Source organism: Manihot esculenta, chromosome 15 (assembly GCF_001659605.2).
Source record: "Manihot esculenta cultivar AM560-2 chromosome 15, M.esculenta_v8, whole genome shotgun sequence".
In the NCBI taxonomy this organism is placed as follows: Eukaryota; Viridiplantae; Streptophyta; class Magnoliopsida; order Malpighiales; family Euphorbiaceae; genus Manihot; species Manihot esculenta.
In genome coordinates, this window is record NC_035175.2 from 2,402,640 (window position 1) to 2,422,534 (window position 19,895).

At 34.4% G+C, this 19,895-nt stretch overlaps 3 protein-coding genes across 3 annotated transcripts; 2 read left to right on the top strand and 1 right to left on the bottom strand.

Annotated features, from left to right (window-relative positions):
- Window positions 1–4,415: 4,415 nt before the first annotated feature.
- On the top strand, window positions 4,416–6,110 carry LOC110602433 (non-specific lipid transfer protein GPI-anchored 20). Its single transcript, XM_021739960.2, has 4 exons — window positions 4,416–5,416; window positions 5,501–5,527; window positions 5,659–5,700; window positions 5,793–6,110. Exons 1-4 carry the CDS (start codon window positions 5,077–5,079, stop codon window positions 6,002–6,004), a joined length of 621 nt encoding a protein of 206 aa, XP_021595652.1. The 5' UTR covers window positions 4,416–5,076; the 3' UTR covers window positions 6,005–6,110.
- A 5,879-nt stretch (window positions 6,111–11,989) lies between these two features.
- LOC110601934 (sugar transport protein 14) lies at window positions 11,990–14,580 on the top strand. Its single transcript, XM_021739347.2, has 4 exons — window positions 11,990–12,240; window positions 12,602–12,924; window positions 13,010–13,639; window positions 13,717–14,580. Exons 1-4 carry the CDS (start codon window positions 12,099–12,101, stop codon window positions 14,167–14,169), a joined length of 1,548 nt encoding a protein of 515 aa, XP_021595039.1. The 5' UTR covers window positions 11,990–12,098; the 3' UTR covers window positions 14,170–14,580.
- A 126-nt stretch (window positions 14,581–14,706) lies between these two features.
- On the bottom strand, window positions 14,707–17,907 carry LOC110601935 (proteasome subunit beta type-2-A). Its single transcript, XM_021739348.2, has 3 exons — window positions 17,581–17,907; window positions 17,374–17,497; window positions 14,707–15,183 (listed from the first exon to the last, which is right to left on the bottom strand). Exons 1-3 carry the CDS (start codon window positions 17,736–17,738, stop codon window positions 14,857–14,859), a joined length of 609 nt encoding a protein of 202 aa, XP_021595040.1. The 5' UTR covers window positions 17,739–17,907; the 3' UTR covers window positions 14,707–14,856.
- Between the last annotated feature and the right edge of the window lie 1,988 nt (window positions 17,908–19,895).

A 19,895-nucleotide genomic window follows, 5' to 3' on the forward strand; every position in this document is an offset into this window, starting at 1 on the left:
GTTGTTTACATTAGTATTCACGAATATGTTGCATTGCATAATATGATGTGGATGCGGATTGGCTATTGGATGATCCTCTAGTCCTCCTATGGTATGATATGATGATGATGATACGGTATGGATTGCCAGTGAGGCCCATTCTACGCCCCTGGACTATGTTAAGAGAAAGACCAGTGAGGCCCATTCTACGCCCCTGGCATATTGGAATGTTATGTTATGTTATGTATGTAAGAGAAAGACCAGTGAGGCCCATTCTACGCCCCTGGCACGACTGGACTATGTTGAGGACTATAGGTGACAATACCATCCTTATGTGATATGTTTGTGATGTGTTGCATTTCATGGAAGCATGAAATATTTTAATATATGTTTTTTTCTATTCTGCTCACTGGGCTTTATAGCTCACCCCTCTCCCCTAACCCCAGATGTGCAGGTACAGGGTAGACCAGGAGGTTAGCCAGAGTATGAAGTGATGTTATGTAATAGTTAGATTGTGGACATGACAATTGTATTATGATGTAATGTAAAGTGTTTTAAGTTATGTTATGTAATTCGAATATTGAGGATAGAGTTGTGCTTGACCAATACAGAATGTTAATCCCTCTTGTATGTACATGGTCTTTATGATATGAGGTTATGTTTCCACCAAGCTTATGTATGATGAGTTACCCCATTGGAGCTTTTGATGAGGGCTCCAGTGGAGGTTTATGATATGTTTATGTTTATGTACAGGTTGAGCTTGGTTGTTATATGAGAATGTTTACAGGTTTATAAGTTTTGTTGATCATGTATGGGATTTACAGGAGATATGTCAGGCTTGCTACGGGTCCCGGCGGCCTTACGCCGATCTGGATCCTAGCGCCGGTAGCGGTCCGAATTTTCGGGCTGTTACATTTCCTTATTTTGCAGGTCTCATCATCAAACAGAACATTGAGAGGCCCATTTGATGGACTCATATGATGGACCAAAAAGATAACCAGATGTATCATGGAGCCGGAGGAGAAAAAGATTTATCAATTGGCGCCGTCTGTGGGAAACGAAGGAGATCTTTTCATCACCGGAGTCCCTAAATCCACCCATTGAGATCCACATGAAGGTATGAAAGTTTATGCGAAAAGAAAGTTGGAGATTTACAATAACCCAGCTGAAAAGAAAGATCCAGCTGGTTCAAGAATATTTTGATAGTCTTTTAGATAGTTTATTTTAATATTTATTGAATTTTATTACTACTAACTTTTTCTTTGAGATCGGACGAGGTGAAACTTCAGATCGAAATACTTATATATGAGTATAGAATTTTAATCTTTTCTATAAAAAAAAAGAGATTCGGGAGGAAAAATAAAGCATGTCGGATAAATTAGACAGCTCTGGACAACAAACAAGTAAGGTCGGACTGCAAAACAAATGATGAAAAATAGGTGAGCTCGGTCGGACTCCTTAACAAATCTGAGGAAGAACCAGACCTGGCAACCTTTGACAGGTCAGGAGAAAGGCTCAAACTAAAGATCGGTGAAAGAGCTCGGGCTAGTCACTTTTTGAAGATCAGTGAAAAGAATCGAGCATGACGACCTCGATGGACCAACAGAGCGAGTCGGCAAAGGAACTCACCAGGTCGGCTAGCTCGCGAGCTCAACTAGAGCAGGTCCCAATTAACCATGGTCGGCATTAGTTCGTCTGACCGTTGAGAGGACGACTGATCAAGCACCACTGGTAGGACCACCAATGGTTTCGCTGGTCGAAGTATCGAAAGGATGCTCGATTAGAGCATCGAGGGATCTGCATGGTCAAGTCTGCAGGTCGGACACTCAAGAGCTGGACAGGTCGATTAGGTTACCAGGTCGGCAAGCCTTCAACCTCTGATTGAATAGACCAGCTCTAGCATTGGGCGCTTAATCGGATGATGGAGGCCTGTAGCTGTATAGTGGTGGTTTCTTTTTTGTCGGTGGCCGGTGTATTGCGTCCTCTATATCAATTACAAGAGGGTGTCCAGACTTGTGTGGAGGAGTCACTCCCTTGCGTTTTCATGGCCTGTCTTTATCAGGGAATGCCTTCTCTGGATGATCACCAACTCCTATTGATCCATCTAACCCCGACGAAAGACTGCATTCTTTTGCTAAGCCTCAGGATTATCTCTGAAAACCTAGTCTTTACCTTCAAGCTTTTCTCTTCAATTCAGGTCTGCTTCTTTCTCTTTTTCACTTGCTTTTCTTAATTCAATGCGTGCTATTCTTGTCTCCCGATAACCCGGAGGAAATAAAATATAAATTAAAAAAAAAAAACTTTTCCCCCTTGAATTATGTGTTTAGTTGTAATTTTTATATTATTGAAGAGAAGAGAACCAAAATAGGTTGTGTTTGTGATTTGCTTTGGAGTTCAATGCGTGGTTGGTTTTGATTATCGTGTTCACTGAAGTTTTTGGTTTACTGTATACACTTTTGCTTTTGATTTATCTGTTCTTTAATTGAACTTTGAAGCAGTAAATTAAACCTTTGCATTTGTAACCTCATAAGACGAGCTGTTTGAACGTCTCATGTTAATTTGCAAATCTGTTTATAGCCAAAATGGGTTGGAAGAGAAAAATGAACTTTGCAACAGCAAAAAGGATGTTTACTTAATTTCTCTCCATTATGTCTGGTCAAATATCTTGCCACAAATTTCTCTTATGATGTGCCAGTGAATTTTAAAATGAGAAATTATGTTTTCTATGATCTTACCATGAATTGCAGACTATTCTTGCAAGTCTAATGCATTAAAAACATAAACTTGTATGAGTTTTGAAAAATCTTCAGTTATGATAGGAATCGAGTGAAATTTATTATGAGAATTTATGTTGTCCAGTCTAGCTCTAATTTGGAGGCTGTTTTTGTAAGTCATGTCCACTTCAATTGGCGAGTTCTGCTCATTTCGGATTTTACTGATAATGTTTTCATTGCAAGTAGTTAATCGTATATTGCTGAAAAATTATTGTAACTGATTCATTGATATTTGCATGAAAAAGTGTTGAAACACTTGATAACTGTCTTAATTATATGCTTGACGAACATATAAAATGACATTGTAATTCTTCTCTCACAGTGGGAGGAATAAAGTGCTAAATTTTTTAAATTAATTTGTGTAGTTTTTCTCTTAGATCTGTACATCTAAGGTCTGTTATTAACTGAATTTTGGCAATAAAGGCTTTCTGCAAGTGTTCTTAACAAAGCATTAAATTAACGAGAAGGCTCAAAATGAATCAAATGGCCGCCTGGCGTGGAGAGGGGGTCTGACACGTCCGTACGTACGAGTCTGAGTGACATAGACAGGTAGCATAATGGCAGGAACATGGGCAGGTAAAAAAGGGGGGTCTTCTCTTTCAAAAGGGTCTCCTTCTCTTCTCCTTGAGGAACTCCATTTTTTATTTTTCTCTCGGCAACTCTTACCCAAATATACTACTCTAATTCATAAAAACTGACTTGAACGTCGGAGGGTCTCCACCGGAGCATCCCCGGTAGACTCCTTACCATTTTTCCTTATTTTGCAGGTCTCATCATCAAACAGAACATTGAGAGGCCCATTTGATGGACTCATATGATGGACTCATATGATGAATCAAGAAAATAACCAGATCTATCATAGAGTCGGAGGAGAAAAAGATTTATCAGCTCCGTTTTTTCAAGGAGAATAAAGATGGTGTGCTCTGGTTTCAACCCTTTTCAAAACAGAGCTTTTAACGTTTATTTTAATTTAATTTTATTTTTATTTATTTATTTATTTTTAATTTTATTGTAATAATAATTTTTTTATATATATAAATTTATGAATTTTTTTTTTCTTTTTAATGGGCCAGGTATGATAAATTTAGCCTCGGCCCTTCCCAACAACATAGCCACAGGAAGAACAATTAGACCTGTACTGTAGGTTCCCCTTGAGGCGCAGCTGGATAGTGAAGATGATTCTTGGAAATATTGCAGAATATAGTTACTTGGATTGTGGTTTTCTTAAGTCATAGTATCAACTAATGGAATAATGTTTATATAGTTAAATATATAATTAATAATTGATAATATTTTTATTTTTTTAAAATACTTTAAGATTTAACTAATAAAATAATAATCTATATGGCCAAATACCAATATTTAAATTTAGTGAATACTTTTAAAATATATTTTCTTCTTTATATTTCTTCTTTTTTATTTTTTTTTATCTATTTATTTCTTATAAAAAACTCTATTTTAATGACTTAAATCGTGTCCCACGATAAAATTGAAACACAAAAATATTTTATTTCGGTACTCAAAATTGGCGGTTCTTAGTTGGTGAGGGAATTTAATAACTATCACCATATTTGAATGGAAAGAAAATAAAAAAAAAAAAAGAAAATAAGAGCGGAGGATATAAAAATTTTCTTAAAAAAAAAATCATAAGGTCTACAGAATTATGCAGTAATAGACTGATTGTGTGAAGTTTAGTGAAAGGAGGGGATGGTTATGAAATAACTTCCAAATTGATCATATCTTCTGATATGGAGTTGCAATTCGTACACGAAAGATTTTCTTAAATTTGTCAAAATTAAGAAGCTCATCTCAAACAGGAAATTAATACCATTGGATGAATTTGAAACCCCTACAATGATATTAAGTTTAAACTTCTCTGATATGAGCATCTGTCTTCTTTTAAAATCTTTCTTCTTCCGGAATGACTTGACTACTTGAAATACAGCATTCTTAAAGAATACTAGACTTTTTAACGGTACTGTACATGGTTATTGGCAAAGAAAATAGGGACGGTAAGAGATATCTAGATGAGATGATTCTTATTAGCTGAGGTCATAATCATGATATGAATGAAAGGCCACCTGGTCCGAAAGATAATCCACGTAGCTCACCCAAACGACATTGTTACAAACTGGTTAGTTAAGGTTGTTGAGCTTCGAAACCAACAAATCTACCCACGTTTACTTTCACTTCCATACGAAAACTCCTATAAATTCCCTATCTCTCTCCCTCCCAATCCAGTCATCTTCAATTCTTTCTTCAGATTCCACAACTCCTAGCTTACCAAGAAAACCCTCAACCTAAACGCTCTTTTCAATCCCATATGGCCCTTCTCGTGTCTTTCTCAAGAATGGCTCCATTTTTAGCAATAGCTTTGATAGGCTTGATCTACCCTGCTCATGGCCAAATCAATACCCCATGCACGCCTTCGTCGCTTTCCAGCATCTCCCCTTGTATGAATTTTCTTACAAATAGCAGCGGCAATGGCACTTCCCCAAGTCAAAATTGTTGCAATTCACTAAAGAACCTTACAAGTAATGGCATGGGCTGCCTATGTCTCATTGTTACAGGAAGTGTTCCCTTCCAGATTCCAATCAATAGATCTTTAGCCATCTCTCTCCCTCGTGCTTGTAACATGCCGGGCGTCCAAGTTCAATGCAAAGGTAATGAATTTTACGAGTTATTAGCATGAAAGATTCCTTTAGGTCGTCCTTGCATCAAAATACTAATATATTATTGTCTTGCAGCCTCTGTTTCACCAACTCCTGCTCCAGGTATAATTCACTATTCTGAATTTTATCATGATCTTTGAGTTCTGTTTAATTACAACCTATAATGCCAGACAAGTAAAAAAGAATAATTTTCTTTTGAGTCGAGCTGATTACATATACTTTGTCTTCTGCAGGTCCTGCCTCACCTCGTGTTTCTCCCTCTGCTAGTCCTCAAGGTAACTTGCTTCAATCTTGTTTTAGTCGCGTCTATTTCTTTTAAGTTTCAAGACTTCTGATGCTAATACTGAAATTTATATTCCTTGAGCAGCTTCTGTTGTTCCTGAGCCCACTCCATCTACTCTTCCACCAGAATCCAGCACAACTCCATCAGTGCCTACGGTGGATACTGGAGCCCCGACTTCGTCTACCGGGAACCGCCCAGTTGTAAATCCTCCGTCATCGGCTGCTGTCTCCTCTTATAGCTTTTCACCTTCTCTTCTACTATTTGCAATTGGATTTGTATTTGTGAAATACGATTAGATTCTTCTAGCTCCATTTCTGTCATTGTGTTAAGAAATATTCTATTGATTTAGGATTATTCCCATTATAATTCAGACCCATATTGGGTTATCATTTATTAAATAAATATGATATTTCTTTACAATATTATTTTGTAAATTTAAGTTAATTATTATGACTAGATTTCAAAAAGAAAGTTAAATTATTATGACTAAAGAAAACCATAGAAAGTAGAAAAATTAAGACATTTGTGAAAGACTAAGACATGATGTGGGAACTCTCCAAATTTTTAAGTATATGAAAATTTGTAATACTATATAATAGTTGGTAAAAAAATTATTAAATAATTAATTATTTTTTATTAAATAAAAATAGATTAAATAATTATTTAAATCAGTTTAATCCAAATAATTACACACAAAATGGAATTATGCTCTAACTGAAACACGTGGATTATAAAATTATTTTTTGAATGGAAAAAAAGAAGAAGTTATTTTTAAAAATAAATAAACAAAACGAAAGGCCCAAGTACAGGTTCATTTGTGAGCTTGAAAACGGGCCCACACCGTAATTTTCAGCCAGCAGCCAAAGTTAATTTTTTATTAGCCAGCGCAACCATGGTTGAAATTAATTAAAAAATAATTTTTTTCATAAAAAAAAGTTAAATCTCTGATTTTTTTACAGGAAGACTTTTCAAAAGCTTTAAATGAAATATTAAAGGGCGAGAGGCAAAACAACAGATGAGGAAGAAGGATTTGTAAACAGTAAAAAAGGAGATAGAGATAAGAGTTTTTCTTTTTTTATTTTTGTTTTTCAAAATTTAATTATTGGTTTGCATTTTATTTATTTTGATCTCTGCGTTCACTGTTATGAAAGCGTTTCGATAGTTATTTAGATCTGGCGAACGTTTCAGCGCAGTGCAGTCGACACATAATGCTCTGTGAGCATTGATAAAAAAAATTATAATTAGAAAAATATAGATTTTAAAATTTTTTAAACTTAAATATAAAAAGTTATAATTTTTTTTTATATATAAATTCAATTATTTTAAATATTAAAAGACTCTAATTACCTTAAAAAATACTTTCCCACTGTAGAGCTATAAAAAATTGTTAATCCAACCATTGATCTTTCTTTAAAAATAACAATAATACAAATAAAAAAAATAATAGAAAAGTTTATTAAACTCGATCAATTATTAAAAATTTTGATTAAAACATGCTATTATTCGTTCTAGTATTCCTTCTCTAAAAAATAAATAAATAACAATATAAATAAAAATAAAAAATTTAATTAAAACCAATTAAAATAAAAATACATTAACAAGTAAGCATATAATAATAATAATAATAGAAAATCACTTTTAAAAAAGCCAATTCTTGAATATAAAATCTCTTGATTTATAAAAATTTAATTTAGGATACTTTATTCTTGTTTTGAAATTTTTTTAAGAAAATGTATCATTTTAATTGTTATTGATGAAAATAATTTGAAAAAATTATTTTTTTATTTTGACATTTCTTTAAATAAATTTTAGCAAAAATAATTTTAAGTCAAATTTTAACAATTATATTTTTAAAAAAATATATTTTTCTCGATAGTAACTCAATCAACACTGTCAACAAGGCTCCTAAACCAAACCTAATTGGTAATTTCAGCAACCAATTAAAGAAAGATTTTTGGAAATATTTCATTTTTATTATTTCTGAGTTATTTAAGCTGGTTTTGTATTAAGAATTAGCCGTAGAAAAAGTATTTTTCAAAATGTTTAAAAATTATTTTATTATTTTGAATTCTTTACCGTTAAAATATACGGAATTCATTTTAAATTGATTTTAACATTTTAACTAATATATTTAAATTTCATAAATAGTAATTCTAACCATAATAGTTTAGTCAGATAGTTTTAATGTTAGTCAACCTGTGGCTGCTTTGAAATTTCTTTGTTTAATAATGAATTAAGATTAATTCTCCTATTTTATTTTTTTATTTTGTCTCAACCACCTCTCTATATTTTTTAAAATATTAGAGTTTCAATATGTTCTCTTAATTCTATTGTGCATTTTTATTATTTTTTTCAGTTAAATTTCCCGTTCGACTAATCTTATGATTAATAAATTAATAAAATGGAGACTTCCACATCAAACATCTTTTTTACATGTTTTCAGAGTTTTATCTAATTATTTTTAGCTTAATTTTCCTATTTATTATCGTATTTTTACAAAAAAAAAAAGAATAAACTATAATTTAGTCCCTCTGGTTTAGTGAAATGTAACATTTCGTCCCTCTGTTTTAAAAAACCTTCAATTTAGTCACTGTGATTTTTAAAAAACTATACAATTAGTCCCTCCCGTTAGATTTTCAGTTAAATCACCGTTAATTTTAGTTAAAAAGACTAAAATACCCATTTTCTCTCCTTCTCCTTCCCCTTCCTCTTCTTCTTCTTCTCCTTCCCGATCTCCTTCTTCTGCTTTTCTTCTTCTCTTTTCCGATCTTCTTCTTCTTCTTCACTTGTTCCTTTGCCTTTCTTTCCTCTCTTCTTCAACATGTTAATGGTCTCATGCTCAACACAAGCACCGTACTTCTTCTCCAGAAACAATGCAGCCTTGGTAACAAGACAATTAGAAAATGGAGATTTGTCATTGTTCATGACTATTGGCAAAGCTGCTTGTCGTTCTTCTTGAACCGTGTTTCTAGTTTGTTGAGTCTCATGGAATCGTAGCTTTAACCATTGGATAATAGACTCTTTCAGTTCTCTTTCCATTTGGTCATTATCTCCCAACCAACCAATAAGCTCTTCAAACTCTTAATCAGTTTCATATGAAACCCATGGTGAGCATGTAGGAATACTATCATTTGGATTAAACATGAATGGAAAACAAGCTCTTGACCCTTCCGAATCCAAAAAAGTGTTCATGCCAAGTGAAGCAGAATGCTTGAAAATTGAAACATTGTCTGATAGGCCCTTATGATCTGATATTTTCCTGAGCCGCAAAGTCAAACTCCCATCAGCAACAACCCGAGCATGCCCAGCAGGTGTAGCAGAAGCCCAATACAAACGACCTATAGAATCACTGCCCAGAAACTCCCTCCGCGTAGCTTGCTTTAGAAGTTGTGATTCTATGCTGGTAATCAGATTCTGCAGATGAAGAATGTCATCCTTAATGGTGCTCAACTCAGGACAATATGCTTGTGACTCTTTCAAAGCAACAGAAGGCACATTCTCCACATCCTGAATATTTATGTCTGATGAGAGAGAAGGTCCTGGATGATCTAAAGGAGTTGAAGAGTTTTTCCCAACATGTTCTTGCATGTTATTATGGTGGCAAATTTCACCCGTGTGCTCAGTTACTTGTTGCAGCCAGAAATTCTTCCCTACACTTAAGATTTTTCAATTCCATTGATAATGACCGCAATTTCTGCTGCAATTCAGTTGTAGTTTCCACGCACTGCTCAAGGTGCTGACGAACAAGAGCAGAGTTGAGTAATTCATCACAAAGGAACTTAAGAAGAAAGGAGATCGGAAAAGAGAAGAAGAAGGAGATCGGAAAAGAGAAGAAGAAGAAGAAGAAGAAGAGGAAGAAGAAGAAGGAGATCGGAAAGGAGAAGAAGAAGAAGAAGAAAAGGAAGAAGAAAAAGGAGATCGGAAAAGAGAAGAAGATCGGAAAAGAGAAGAAGAAAAATAAGCAGAAGAAGGAGATCGGGAAGGAGAAGAAGAAGAAGAAGAGGAAGGGGAAGGAGAAGGAGAGAGAATGGATATTTTAGTCTTTTTAACTAAAATTAACGGTGATTTAACTGAAAATCTAACGGGAGGGACTAATGGCATAGTTTTTAAAAATCACAGTGACTAAATTGAAGGTTTTTTAAAATAGAGGGACGAAAGGTTACATTTCACTAAACCAGAGGGACTAAATTATAGTTTACCCAAAAAAAAAATCTATAAGTATCCTACCAATTATCATGTACAATAGTTGAATGATTAATTTGGTGATGAAAAATAGGGGTGAGCATTCGGTCGGTTTGGTTTAAAATCGAACCGAACCGAATAAACTGAAAATCGAAATTTTAGTATTTATAAAAATCAAACCGAATCGATTTTAGTCAGAAACCGAACCGAACCGAACCGGTCTGATTCGGTTCGATTCGGTTCGGTTTGATCGGTTTCGATTTTTAATAACTTTTTTATTTTTTACACTTTATTTTTAATATTTTAAAATTTAATTAAAATATTTTAATCTTAATATGATTTAATGTCTCTATATTATTGAAAAAGTATATTATTATCACTAATCGGTTCGGTTCAGTTTTTTCAATTTTTTTCTGATCAAAACTGAACCGAACCGAAATAACCAAAATATCTGAAATTAAAAATCAAACCGAATCGAAATATATAAAAAATCGAACCAAATTTTTAAATCAATTCGGTTCGATCGATTTTTTCAATTTGAACCGAATACGGCGCACCAAAATTACTACTAAATTCATCGACATGACGAAGATTATCTGCTATATAAGGTCAACTTTTGCATAACCAAAAATAGTTGTGGTAATGCGTTTAATAATTTAAAACTTTTTATTTATAGGGTTAGGATTATAATTTTATTTAGATTATTTAAATTTAATATATTTTTTTAGTTATAATTTTTTTTTTTTTTTTAGAAAAAGTATCGTGTGTAAAAAAATGCAACGAGAATCGAATTTATAAATAAAAAAATATCATCACATAGTGTTATTTTTTATTATTGAGAGTGGATTTCATTATAATACATAAGCAAATCTTAATTAATTAAAAATATGTGGTTAGATTGTATTTTAATAAGTTAGATAAAAAATAATAACCATAATTAAAAATGATATAATCCCAATCTCATATGAATTAATGCTTCCAATTATAAAAGTATTTCCTTTTAGAGTGTTAATTTTATTTTCTTTTACAAGTAACTCTCAATCTCATAATGTAAACAATGGAAACATTTAGTGGGTCATCGACTTTAAAGGAATGGATGAATATATATATATATAGAGAATAAAAAATAATTAGGATAATAAGGGCTGGACATAAGTAGGAACAATTTGGCAAGTGGCCACCAATAAAAAAAATATCAACGTTAGCATGGATAAGTGATAAAGCTTAGAAGAAATAAGATAACGTAGTTTTCATTTTTGTCTTTTTTTTTTTTTTTTAATCTAAAGAGTTAACATTGTATATATATATATATATATGTTGTTACGTATATTTAATCCCATATATACATACAGAGATTGGTTAGTTTCGTGTTGGATAAGAAAGGGAAAGTTTGATTGGTGTCTCGCGTGAATTCTCCTGTCCTTAAATTAAGCTGCAATAACATACCATGCAAGGCCTTCAGATTAAATAATTATATTATTTTAATTTTAAATAATTAATTTTTTTAGTGTTATCAGTTAAAAATAATTATTAAATTAGTTTGAAAATACAACTTATTGAAATAAAAATAAACACGTAATAAACTTTCAACACAAACTGCCAGTCCTACTTTGTACATTAAGATAAGAAAATTTTCAAATTTGATAATGTTTTTTTTTCCTCCCCTTTACGTGTGAGATGTTGCGTGCGTAAGTTAGCAAGTGGATATTCAGAGTAGAAAAAATGCAAGTGAATGTATATCCAAATCCACAATTTCAACTGAATGACATGGATAGCTTAGCTACTCTTTATTTTTGACCTACAATTTCAACTAGAAAAAAATGCCCTTTGGCCTCACCGTCAACATTCAACATTGCACTGATGACTTGCTCCCAATTTTTATTTAAAAATAAATTTATATATTTTTATTCTTTTTTTTTTAAAAAAAATTTATATTTTAATTTAATAGTTAAATAAAGTTATTATCTAATATAATATATATTTTTATTTTAAAAGATTTAATAGTTAGAAAAAAGAGCTTTTTGTCATATCCGTTGTTGTCTATTTTGTCCTGACTCGCTAGAGTCCAACCTCATTTGGGGTTGACTCTGCTCCTTTTATAACATCCTCTGTACAGTCTGTACTCAGACTTCTTTCCTGCAATTCTCCAGTCCCGTTTCCGAAATTAATCGGAAAAACTTTTTAAAAGGAGGGAGGGAGAGAGAGTTAATGGCCGGTGGAGGATTTGCAGATGGCGGAACCCTCAAAAGGGCTCATCTCTACGAATATAAGATCACCGGTTACTTCATATTCGCTTGCATGGTTGCAGCTCTTGGAGGATCCCTGTTTGGATATGATCTTGGTGTTTCTGGTTAGTTTTCTTCACTTTGTACCGTCAAAGCTTTTGAATAATGATGATTTTTATTTATGAATTTCATCTGAAGCTATGCTTCTTATTCACCTTTGCAAGCTCCTTAATCAATACTTTGAACGATGCCTCAACTTCTCTTCATATAAACGTCTGCTTCATGATATCATAGATCGGCTATTTATGCGATTAGATCACAATGAGAATATTTTCTTTTATTTAAGTTATCAAACAGGAAATTTTCTAACGCTTTGATTTTTATTTCATTACTACGAGAAGAAAGAGAGAGAAAATTACGGCTTCTTCAATGGAAGATAAATCTTTTGTTGAATTTAAGATTACACATGTTGCGTGCTTATTTCAGGAGGCGTCACTTCCATGGATGATTTCTTGAAGGACTTCTTCCCGAAAGTGTATAGAAGGAAGCAAGAACATCTCCATGAGACAGATTATTGCAAATACGACAGCCAAATCCTCACACTCTTTACATCTTCATTGTACTTTGCTGCTCTTGTATCCACGTTTGGAGCCTCCCATGTTACTAGAAACAAAGGACGAAGAGCCAGCATTATTGTTGGATCAATAAGCTTCTTTCTAGGAGCAGTCCTCAATGCAGCTGCAGTGAACATTTCAATGTTGATCATAGGAAGAATCCTGCTTGGTGTAGGCATTGGATTTGGCAACCAAGTGAGTCCAATTATTTCAAACAAAACAAAAATCCTATGGTAACTTCATTTGTTATGCTGATTCTTTTATTGATGTGATGTTGCAGGCAGTTCCCTTGTATCTTTCAGAAATGGCTCCTGCAAAAGTGCGAGGAGCAGTTAACCAACTGTTCCAACTGACAACCTGTTTGGGAATCCTGATTGCCAACCTCATAAATTATGGAACTGAAAAAATTCATCCATGGGGATGGAGGTTATCTCTTGGTTTAGCCACAGTTCCTGCGACTCTAATGTTTGTTGGGGGAGTTTTCCTCCCTGAGACTCCCAACAGTCTCGTAGAACAAGGCAGATTAGAAGAAGGAAGAAAAGTATTGGAGAAAGTTAGAGGTACAACAAAAGTTGATGCTGAATTTGCTGATCTTATTGATGCAAGCAATGCAGCAAGAGCAATAGAGCACCCATTCAAGAACCTTCTCAAGCGAAAGAATCGCCCTCAATTGATAATAGGGGCTCTAGGAATCCCTGCATTCCAACAACTCACTGGCATGAATTCCATACTCTTCTACGCTCCTGTAATATTTCAGAGTCTGGGTTTTGGTTCTGGAGCATCACTATATTCATCGGTCATAACCAGTGGAGCACTCGTATTTGGCGCCCTCATTTCAATGGCTTTGGTGGACAAATTTGGAAGAAGAGCTTTCTTTCTGGAGGCTGGAACCGAGATGTTCTGCTTCATGGTAACTGCTAAATACTCTATGTGAAGCAATTAAATACTAAATACTGATTAGTCATTATTTCACTGCTTGTTTTCCAGGTGGCTGTGGCTATAACTTTGGCCTTGAAGTTCGGACAAGGGGTAACACTTCCAAAAGGAATCGGCATCTTCCTTGTGGTAATCATTTGCTTGTTTGTCTTGGCGTACGGAAGATCTTGGGGGCCTCTTGGTTGGCTAGTTCCAAGCGAGATCTTCCCACTGGAGACGAGATCAGCTGGGCAGAGTATGGTGGTCTGTGTCAACATGCTCTTCACAGCTCTAATAGCACAGTGTTTCCTGGTGTCCCTCTGCCACCTACGATACGGAATCTTCTTGCTGTTTGCTGGCTTGATTGTGATAATGAGTAGCTTCATATTCTTCCTCCTGCCAGAAACGAAGCAAGTGCCAATTGAGGAGGTATATCTGCTCTGGCAAAATCACTGGTTCTGGAAGCGCATAGTGGGAGATGGGGACCAATTTGAACCAGATGGCAAGACGGGCTCACAGGTTTAAATTATCTTCTCAAACAGGGAAAAGAAAAAAAAAATTTCTGTTTGTGAATTAAAGAGATTACTCAATAGACCAAATCCTTACATAGTTGAAATTTGGCTACAGCAATTATTATTTAGAAATACATTTCTTTCTAGCAGATATTTTCATCAAAATTAATGTTAAGATTCAGATTAAACTTAATAGTAACACCCAGCTTATTACAGTGCCAGCAAATTGCTTGATACATTTCCAATGGCAGGAATTCAGGATTTTAGGCTTTCTTGATACAGCGCATTTCTTATCATATATTTTTCCTTGGAACTGAAAAAAAATCTCCAAATACTAGTTATCGCTTCTCATCCGCATTCTGATTTTATCTGGGAAGATAACCCAGTTCTGCAGCATAAGAAAATTTCTCATAGCAGAATGCACTACCAAAATTTTCGTTTAAGAAATCATACCCAGTCATCTGTATCGAATTAAGTAATTCTTAAATTTAATACACTTCCTGCTTCGGGGTATGGGAAGATCATAAGGTTGTATGGACATTCCAAATCATAAACTCTCAAGAAAATAAGCAATAATATTTAATGGCAAGTACCAAACGCATTAAACTAGTTCTGGGCAGTCGACTACTCGAATGTAGCATTACTGTTGACAACTCAAATTAAACATAAACATGAAACGCTAGTCCAAAGCCAGAAACATTCAGGCTGCTACATCATTTTTGACAGATTCACGCCAGGCATACTCCCTTGCACCATCCTTGTCAACAATCTTGATCAAAAAGTTTGGTGGTGCCACAACCAACCTGGATCGGATCTCCAATATACACTTATCAACCAAATCAATTGCTTCTTCCACAGACATGCCACTGTGGAAGTGTCTGTCCATCATGGAGAGAGCAAAATAGGACCCATACCCAAATGCTCCCTTTTCAACCTTGTGCATGGTAGCAATATAGTCAATGTAATAGAGTGAAGGACCAGTCTCTTTGTCATAGCCAGCCAAAAGAATGTTCACAAAGTATGGGTTCTGAAAAGCCAAACATTGCAATTATATGTTAATAATGAATATGTTATAGTTACTTCAAAGAAGCTTGGTGAATATAGTAATAGCACATGAAAATATGCTAAAGAATGCATTTCAAAATAGACCTGGTGATCCAACAGGCTGAACTGGTTTCTGGTTGGGTCCAATCAATCTGTTTGCCTTGGCCCAATCTCAACCTGTTTGGACCTAGTTAATTTGCTGGGACTGGCCCAGACTAGAACCAGATATATAAAAAAGTTTTATAATTTTATTAATCGTGCTGGCTGCTTCAAGTGAGAATCAAATAAATACAACTACAAATCCTGGCCAATCTCAACAGCCGACCTTACTTGGAATGAGGTATTGGACAAAAACCACTATCCAAGCCAACTTCAATATGACCAATCCTCAGGCTCAATCAGTAGGTCACTTCACAAGCTAGTGACTGTGAACGAGCATGACATAAAATGAGGAACAAGAAACCAAAAACACAAGGGATAACAAGGAAGAAAAGCAACATACATAGTTAAGAATTGGTGCACTAGTCATATTTTTCTTTATTTACTCTCAAAAAAAAAAAAAAAGAAAAAAAAACACAGATTAACATTCATGTGTATTAAGAATCGGTGCACTGCTCATGCATTTAGACTATCTTGCAACAAGGAAGTCACTCATTAAGGAATTTCCCAATATAAAAGAGTTTTTCAGGATTTATAGGGCAGTGATGAAAGTTGAAATGCTTCAACAAGCCTTGGGTTCAATCGAATCCTGATATCTGTAATCAGGCATGCCTCTGCCACAGTACCAAGCCGCTTATGCCTTCTCAAGCCTATATAATATCATCCAAGTGGGCAGATGCAAAGATCCTTGCACATCTGGACAAAGTTGCAAACTCGAAACAGGAAAACCTAGTATATTATCTGAACATATAGGGAACTAGAAAAGCCTAGCCCTTATAGAGCAAAAATGACAAGAACATGCAAGTAGTAGATCTCAGGCTCCATAAAATGCCAAACAGGCATGCCCAAACTTGAGATTCAACCAAAAAGGCTACGCAAGTCTGAATTGAGCAGAAGAGTACAAGCAGTCAGATAATCCACATGAGAAATGTGCATCCAACCATCCTCTAAAGACAAAATTGCAAAGTAGATGTTTCGCCAAGTTGCCTAATAGGGAAATCATGGGAAACTAGTATATGCCTGATGGGGACATAACCCTTGACACAAAAGAAAGATTATCTATTCATTGGAGAAGACAATCCTTTACTAGAAAGCACCTCACTAGAAAACACCTCCCAATTTCCTACAGCTTCTATCCTGGAATCTAAAGTACACTTGTGATTATGTCTAACCGATTTGACATGGCTAGGCAATTACGTCCAAACTATTCACAATAAGCATACAAGCAATAAAACTTAAAAGGAAGTACCTAGGAAAGTTAGTGGTGTTTTGACACCACTGGTTCTAAGGCTTGTTCAGCAGCAAGGCGAGAGAGGCTGCTTTGCCAAAAGCAGAGACATTAAACCAGTTGTTTACAAAGCTGATCAACGAATACACACATTTACTTTTATGTGCTCTCACAGCATTGAAGACTCCTACTTTTTACCAGGCCTCTCAACCAGTTTATGATAGCCACAGATCCAATTCATCAAAATCATGCTTTCAGACAAATCCCAGCAAATGCAAGGTCACAGTGTGTTTCATTGCAAATCTCACAATCCTTAGGCAATGGAAAACACTTTGATGAAAGCAAATGAAAGAAAGAATATAAAACGGCATGAGGGACAGAATTCAATCGCATGATGGGAACTAGTTACTGTCCAAACAATGCGACATTCTTAATATTGTGAACTAGGCCTTCAGTATTATGCCGTGTAAAAACAGCTTACTTCAGAGGAAACACTACCATCGTTAAAAAGAAATGAAGACAAACTATTCTTATCAGACAACCAGGATGCCTAAGCCAAGGAAAAACGAGTCAGCACATGTCAGCATTTCATTTTAATCACCACCCAAAGCAATGTACCACAAAATTCAATCTCTTCAATTCGCATCAATGCACAAATAAAGCAAAAAACCTAACATCGTCTCACTGAAAGCAACGAAAACCCTTAAATTTACCTAACGAATCAAGCATGGTGCGAAACCCTAAACCCCTAAAATCTGCAGCACAAAAGAAAAGCAACAAAATTACCTTCCTCAAAGCGGTAGCGAGCTCGCCTCGAGTAAAGTTGGCAGCAGCTGCAGTGGTCAAAGGAATTCCATTACGGAACTGATATAACGCCACGTTCTTCTGTATGTACTCCGTGAATTGAACTCTGCAACAAATCCAAAAATTTCAATTGATAAAATAGAGTATGAGACTGTTTATAAATGTATACTGTGGTAGTGATTGAGAGACCTGTCGCCAGGCTCGCCGCTAGCGGCGATGAGCTTGTGGGAATCGAGGATCATGATCTTGTCTTCGTTGGACTTGTGTACGAGGATGCTATGTACGGCCGATGTATCAGCCGCTACTATCGCGAAACCATTGCCTACTAGTCCAAACACGCACTCCATTCTTGTTGATCTATTTGCTTCCCTAGCGTGCTTTGATTTTTATTGATTGTATTAACCCTTCTCAGTATTGATTTTGCTCTGGTAATCGAAGAAGATGGCAACGGATGGATGTCTTCTTGAGGAACAAGCATAAGAAATTTTGGACTATGGAGAGGGTAATTTGGTCATTCAATTTCTTCCATTGGGGAATATTTGGTGGATCAAGCCCATATGTCATCTGTAAAAACTATCCGGCCCCGTAAGGCATAGATACTTGTTAAGTATGAAATTTTCATTTTTTAAATAAAAAATTCATTATTTCAAAAAAAAAAATTCCATTATATATTATATATTTAATTTATAATAAAAGGAATTTAAATAAAGATTTTTTTACATGAATTAACTTGTAATAATCTAGGATATGTATCTGTCTAAACAAGAGAACACGTTTTTGTCTATAAAATAATATTACATATTAATTTTTATATATTATAATATTTTCAATTCGATTAAAAATGCAGCCATAAATTACGTCAATCTTGCTATCGTAAATATAGATAGGTCCATTCATATTTCTTGTTATTTATGAAGGATTTTACCAATTAATTAAATTAGTTTAATTATCCAAGCGTAAACACTTGTAAAATGAAAAGTTTGAGGTTTAGTAATTACGGTAAATACTGTTAATTTATGAGTACCAAAGAATTTTTCTGGGAAAATTACAAAAAAGAAAAGAAAAGAAAGGTTAATGTAAAAAATAAATAGAATTCAAAATGAAGTAGCTATCACAGTTCTCCTAAACATAGCTTTATTCTTTCTCATCTCTGAGAAAATTACATAATCTGCCAAACTTTTTTCTTCCCCATTTTTTTATTTTCTCTTTTATTTTTTTGTGATGAGTACAGACAGAGCAGATGCTAAATTAATGAGTAACCGTAAAACTAACATACTGTAGCAGTTTTTTTAAATACAACAAGTCTCAGTATAGTAAATTAGAATATTTTATTTTGATTTTCATGAATAAGTAATAATAGCTTTTTAAAAAAATTAAATAATTTTGGCTGAAATTTAAACTTTATTATTAGGTAAGATTTATTAATTAAAAGTACATGATAATTTCAAATTATCAGCCTTTTTTCTGTTTCATTATACCAAGTATACGGGAAATTGATAAACACGAATGTCAGTTAGGGGGGAGGCTGGTGTGATTGCTGGAGGCTGCAGGAGGAGGCCAAAGTCTGGGGCACCGCGGCGGAGGTAATGGCGGACACGGAGCATTATTGTGAAATGCACAGCGGCATTCCCAGTAAGGAAAAGGTCCATCTGGTCCAACGCAGTAGGCAACGACATGACCGACACCTCTGAAACAAGGCCGGCATGTTTCCAGGCACTGACTTTTGTCTGGGCATCCACCGCCAATGGTGGAGACGTACTGGCACTCACCCTTCGTTTTCCCTGCATGCATGCAACTATTCAGGAAATCACACAACTATATACATCATACACACAAAATAATCACATCGGTAAATGATAAAAAGTGACCTGAGACTGAGAGGAACAGAAGGAAGAACAGAGGCAAGAAGAATAAAGATGCTGAACCCTTTGCCATGGAGGTGGTCATCGGCAAAACTGATCGGTGGTCGGTAATTTTGCAGTGGTCTTTGTGGGTATTTATAAAGCCCACGATTAGTTGTAATTTTTTGTTTTTTCTTGAAATGGTTACGTCATGAAAAAATTATCACATTTATTATTTAGACGGTTTATTTTGGAAGGATCCATATATGGAAGTTAAAACCTTGGTGATATATATCTTTTTTATTTTATTGAGTTTTGATAAAATTGAAGTTGTACGTATAACCATTTTTTTTTCACCTGCCATATATATAATAAAATTTAATAATATTATGATAATTATACAATTTAATAAAGATTTATTCATTTATCAAATATATTAATTATTAATATTTTATATATACTATGGAAATACATTAAAATTTGAAGAGTGAAGCTACAGTTTCCACCCTTAGTTAGATTTTTTCTAATATAGGAATATGTGCATGTTTTAATTTTCGATTAACTTCTTTAGTGATTTTTTCCAATTATAGAATGTATAATAATATAATAGGAAAAAAAAAAAAAAAAGAAAACAACGATACTTTAATCCCACTGTTTCCTGTT

Excerpts from the sequence above, each read along its gene's own strand:
- LOC110602433 (XM_021739960.2), top strand. The coding sequence starts at position 5,077 with ATGGCCCTTCTCGTGTCTTTCTCAAGAATGGCTCCATTTTTAGCAATA. Across the intron at positions 5,528-5,658 it reads TTCACCAACTCCTGCTCCAG|GTCCTGCCTCACCTCGTGTT; the intron begins GTATAATTCACT and ends TGTCTTCTGCAG. Across the intron at positions 5,701-5,792 it reads TCCCTCTGCTAGTCCTCAAG|CTTCTGTTGTTCCTGAGCCC; the intron begins GTAACTTGCTTC and ends TTCCTTGAGCAG.
- LOC110601934 (XM_021739347.2), top strand. The coding sequence starts at position 12,099 with ATGGCCGGTGGAGGATTTGCAGATGGCGGAACCCTCAAAAGGGCTCAT. Across the intron at positions 12,925-13,009 it reads GCATTGGATTTGGCAACCAA|GCAGTTCCCTTGTATCTTTC; the intron begins GTGAGTCCAATT and ends GTGATGTTGCAG. Across the intron at positions 13,640-13,716 it reads CCGAGATGTTCTGCTTCATG|GTGGCTGTGGCTATAACTTT; the intron begins GTAACTGCTAAA and ends CTTGTTTTCCAG.
- LOC110601935 (XM_021739348.2), bottom strand. The coding sequence starts at position 17,738 with ATGGAGTGCGTGTTTGGACTAGTAGGCAATGGTTTCGCGATAGTAGCG. Across the intron at positions 17,498-17,580 it reads AGCGGCGAGCCTGGCGACAG|AGTTCAATTCACGGAGTACA; the intron begins GTCTCTCAATCA and ends GATTTGTTGCAG. Across the intron at positions 15,184-17,373 it reads TCGCTACCGCTTTGAGGAAG|AACCCATACTTTGTGAACAT; the intron begins GTAATTTTGTTG and ends TTGGCTTTTCAG.